This window comes from Sardina pilchardus, chromosome 12 (genome assembly GCF_963854185.1).
Source record: "Sardina pilchardus chromosome 12, fSarPil1.1, whole genome shotgun sequence".
Classification (NCBI taxonomy): domain Eukaryota; kingdom Metazoa; phylum Chordata; class Actinopteri; order Clupeiformes; family Clupeidae; genus Sardina; species Sardina pilchardus.
The window spans coordinates 16,423,788-16,428,787 of NC_085005.1; the positions used below are offsets into that span (position 1 = coordinate 16,423,788).

Sequence of the window (5,000 nt, forward strand, 5' to 3'; positions counted from 1 at the left end):
TTCCGCATCCTTCTCCATACACCCTCTATTACCACCTGTCATTAAGATGGCTGGTGACAGTGGCACAACGAGTAGACAATACCCTGTGTGTGTGGGACAGATGGGGTGTAGGCAATCCTGTCAATAAAATGGCTGGTGACAGTAGCACAAAGAGTAGACAATACCCCTGTGTGTGTGTGTGTGTGTGTGTGTGTGTGTGTGTGCGTGTGCGTGTGCGCGTGCGCGTGCGTGTGCGTGTGCGTGTGCAACCTCGACCCCACATCTAGCTCCAGACAATATGTCTCGTAAGCAGAGTTGGAAATTAACCTTTTCAAATGTGAATATCTGCCACCCACTGACAGACAAATGGTTAAGTTCACTAGACACTTAATGATAAATCAATTCATGATGAATCGTCATTTCGTGATAAATCGTCATTTTGTGATTAATCACCATTTTGTGTATGAAATCTACCAGCCACGTTCATAGGCTCATAGGCAACCAGGATTTGGCTAGTGGCTGGTGCTGGTTTTGGTCCCTTCTCCCAGGTGTGTTGACCTGGACAGAGCTCCCTGGCCCTCCCTAGTTGGATGGAGCTCCCTGGCCCTAGTCGGATGGAGCTCCCTGGCCCTAGTCGGATGGAGCTCCCTGGCTTTCCATAGTGAGATGGAGCTCTCTGGCCCTGTAGTCGGATGGAGCTCTCTGGCCCTAGTCGGATGGAGCTCCCTGGCTTTCCATAGTGAGATGGAGCTCTCTGGCCCTGTAGTCGGATGGAGATCCCTGGCCCTGGATGAAGTTCTCTGTCTCCATCTAGTCGGATGTACTGTAGCTCCCTGGCTCCCTCCTCTCTTCTCTAGAAGCCCTGTCAATTAGTGTTAGCTGAAGGCCATGGGGAATTGTTCCTTCGTTGTTTCCCACTCTCTAGATATGTTTCGCTTTCATTTTTTTCTGCTTAGCTCACCCTTTTTTTTACACACTCAGTCTATTTCTATTTCTCGTCTCTCACTCTGTCTTCACTTGAGTTTGTCCTTCAATATCTACTGTGTTCCCCTCTCTGCCCCCCTCCCCCCCACTTTCTCTATCCCTCGCTCTCTCGCCCTTCCATGCTCTCTCTCTCGCACCCTCTTAGTCTCTCTGACTTCCCCTCTCTTTTTTTCTCTATCCCTTGCTCTCCCGCTCTTCCTTGCTCTCTCTCTCTCTCTGTAGCACCCTCTTCATCTCTGGCTGTCTTTCTCTCTGCATCCCTCCATCTATCTTTCCCTCTCCACGTCTCTTCCATCTCTTTCGCTGCTTCTCTCATTCCCTCTCCCCATTTTCTCCGCTGCCATTTCTCTCCCTCTCTCCTTCTCTCCCTCTCTCCTTCTCTCTCTCTCTCCTTATCTCTGTCACGCTGTTTTGCTCCACTGCTTCGTTACTCTTCATCTCACCTCACCCCCTCCACCCCTCCTCCTCCTCCTCCTCCTTCTCTCTCTCTCTCCTCCTGCGCGGTCCGTCACCAGCGTTGACAGGTGTCAGAAACACAATCTGGAGACGCCCGGCTGCAATGCAAACTGGTGCCGCTGAGCTGATACCACAGTCCAGAGGCGCCTGTGGCCCATTACACACACACACTATACACACACACACACACACACACTACACACACACACACACACACACACACACACACACACACACACACACACACTCAAACACACACACACACACATACCGACACACACAGAGGCAGCAAATACACACTCACACACACACATTGCTTCAGTTATGGGTGAATACAAAAATGAGGATTTGAGGATTCTTTTTTTGACTCCCCTGTGTCTGCATGGGATGCTGGATTTGCTCTGGTCGGCAGTGGAAAGTGTAGCCACTGAAGTGTCACTTGTCTGTCTTTCTCACACAACAGAAATGTGTGCTGTGCAAATCCAAGGCTCGTCATTTATTTATTTATTTACTCACTCTCTCTCTCTACTTCTGTCTGTCTTTCTCCCTCTGTCTGTCTTTCTCTCTCTCTCAATCTCTCTCTCTCTCTCTGTCTGTCTCTCTCTGTGGTACTTCACGTTTCCAGTCCAGTCTCGCATGAGTGAAGCTCTACCCATGTCTCTGTGGAGAGGGCCCTCCTCTGTGAATATTAACAGTGTTTGAACTACCAAACCCCAACACATGCACGACACACACACAGACAAAGACACACGCACGCACACACACACACACACACATACACACAGAGACACACACACACACATACATTTGTATGCTCTCTCTCTCTCTCTCTCTCACACACACACACACACACACACACACATATAAAAAAGCATGTCTCTCTTTCTTCCCCTGTTATTCCCCAGGGCAAGAGAGAAGGAGTAGGCCAGCAGGTCTGCGCCAGACAGAGACCCAGGGAGCAGACCGGAGGAGAGCCAGGGCTAGTCATGGCAGAGGCCAGCCCAGAGCAGCAGCCCACGACTGGGGTCACTGGAGCCGCACCGGCCCCTGGGGCTACCGGAGCCACTGGAGCCACCGACCCGGACGAAGACTCCCCCAACATGATCGTCTACAGGAAGGTAAGAGAGGGCAGTGGCACTGACCTCTGCCAGTACCGTAAACCCGGTGTGATGAGTGATGATGTTGTAAAGTAAATGTTCTTAATATAGATTAGAGAATTTTAGAGCCCTAGATTGTTGCAGAACGGAACCTCTTGTTGGAATGTTCAAAACTCAAGAGTGGACTTCTGGCCCTTGTTATTGCGTGGTCCACTTTAGTCCACCACTGTTTCAAACTCTCCTTGACTGTGATATACAGTACAGTACATGCTGGTAAATGCCTTTTGTTTGCACTGCCGTCAGCAACAATAGTGTGACATTTCCGTATTCTGTATTCTGTATTTCTGTATTCTGTATGTAGTAGGCCTAATATTGCCTTACACCCCATTGCCATTGCTTGCCCGTAGTGTGCTGTGTGGTATCTGAATAGTGTTGAATGTAGCTCAGTGGGATTGTTTATTGTATTGGTAGAAATGAACCAATGATGTGGAGATCTGGCCCTTTGTCTGAGGTCTGTTTATCGAATAGCCCAAGGAATTTGCCTTTTCTGTTCGTAGGAGGTCACTGAAGCAGAAAGCTGCTGAGGTAAAAGGCTACTGACCCCTGAGGACCCCTGTGTTGAGCCAGCTAAAAAAAAACAGGAGACAGCATGTGCTGCCGTTAGACCATTAGTGCCCTTCCCCCCCCCCACCTGTCCACTAGCTCTCCTCTTAGTGTAGACCAGCACCATGGCTCTCTCCATCAGGGGCAGGAGTAGGGTCTGTTTAACAGAGGGGGAAAAGTCCAGCTTCAGAAAGTAAAAATCCAACCATGTATTCATGGCTTTCATCAGGTCCCTTTCCACAGGTGTGTAAAATCAAGTACCTTGATTACAAATGCAGACTGCATGGTGCTTGATTAATACACCTGTGGAAAGGGACCCGATGAAACCCATGAATAGACCTCTGAAGTTCGCCTACAAAAAAGCTGCCATCTTTGAAATTCGGTATCTGGCGATTTTTCCTATGGGAAAATAACATGGGGATTTTGAATTATCGCACCTGTCAAACTCTCGCGGGGACGATAAAGTCTTAAATGCAGACGTTTTCCTGAACACACTTTTGTCCTCTGCCTTCTTGTGCATACTGTGATCTCCGGTGCGCGAAGGCGGCAGACTTTGATTTTTGCTACCCCAGAGCTAACTGGCTAACTAATTGAATGGCAAGTTGCATAGCAAGTTAGCTCTGGGGTAGCAAAAATCAAAGTCTGCCGCCTTCGCGCACCGGAGACCACAGTATCCTCTCGAAGGCAGAGGACAAAAGTGTGTTCAGGAAAACACCTGAATTTCCGATTTTGTCATCCCCGCGAGAGTTTAACAGGTGTGATAATTCCAAATCCCCATGTTAATTTCCCATAGGAAAAATCGTCAGATACCGTAACTCCTTATATGGGCAAAGATGGTAGCTTTTTTGTAGGCGAACTTCAGAGGTCTATTGGTCCTTCAAGTGTGCTTAACAGGTGATTTCACTAATTAGCTGCTCTACCAGAGTTGTACTAATTAGAATCAGCTGGTTTAATGGAATGGTTGGCACAGATATAGGGTAAAACTTTTACTTTCTGAAGCTGAACTTTTTCCACCTCTGCTGTTTAATACAGAACACTCCTGTTAGGGTTCCTCATTCACTAACACTGTACGGATGTAAAACGAAAAAACTTTGTTTTTAGGCAGACGATTCGGCTTGCAAACACGATCCACACAACCTGAGGGTCATCTGTAATGGTGTGACAATTTCAGATGATAAATAGGGACTCGGCGTACGATGGCCCGAAGTTGGCCAGTTTTGTGTGACACTTCTGCCAGCGCAGATTGATATACATGAGTATACAGAGTGTGTGAATTATACAGTGACAGGGGGAAATTTATTTTATTTTTTCCCCTTTTTTTTGCTGGAATAAACATGGAGTGGTTTTCCATGCCAGGCTAGTTTCTTCCCCGGAGGACTTGTTTATTGTGCCTTTCTCTGGAGGGGTCAGACACACTCCTTTAGACTTTCAAAGTGAAATTCAAATTAGCTTTATCTGCATGACAGAAGCATTCTGGATTGCCCGAGCGCAAATGCAAGAAATTCCTGCACAAACAAGGCGTTGAAGGCGCAGAAATGGTGGGGAGAAGAGAGGATAACATCATACATTTATACTTTCTTTGTTTCTTTGAAAGAGTTTACCAGCTGCCAACCTCCGCCGGATCCCCCCCCCCCCCCCCCTTCCTCTTTCCATTCCCTTTCTCGCTCTGCGCCGCTTCACATCAGCACTCTCCACCTTCCCTTTCTCAGCTCTCCGGTTCTGCTCATCTGAAGCACATCAATAGAACCCACCAACTCCTGAGATCTCCAGTGTGATACTGTATGCCCTCGCTCTCTGTCTGTCTCTGTATCTCTCTCTCTCTTTCTCTCTCTCTCTCACTCTTTTCATTGTTGAAGGTGTTCGGTTTTTCCTCTGCTCGTC

At 48.0% G+C, this 5,000-nt stretch overlaps 1 protein-coding gene across 1 annotated transcript in view; it reads left to right on the forward strand.

Annotated features, from left to right (window-relative positions):
* The window catches only part of LOC134098386 (regulator of G-protein signaling 6-like), an 89,836-nt gene that overhangs the window by 5,929 nt on the left and 78,907 nt on the right, over nt 1-5,000 (forward strand). The window contains exon 2 of the mRNA XM_062551417.1: nt 2,325-2,537. Within this exon, the coding sequence (XP_062407401.1) occupies nt 2,325-2,537 (213 nt within the window). The remainder of the gene's footprint in view (nt 1-2,324; nt 2,538-5,000) is intronic.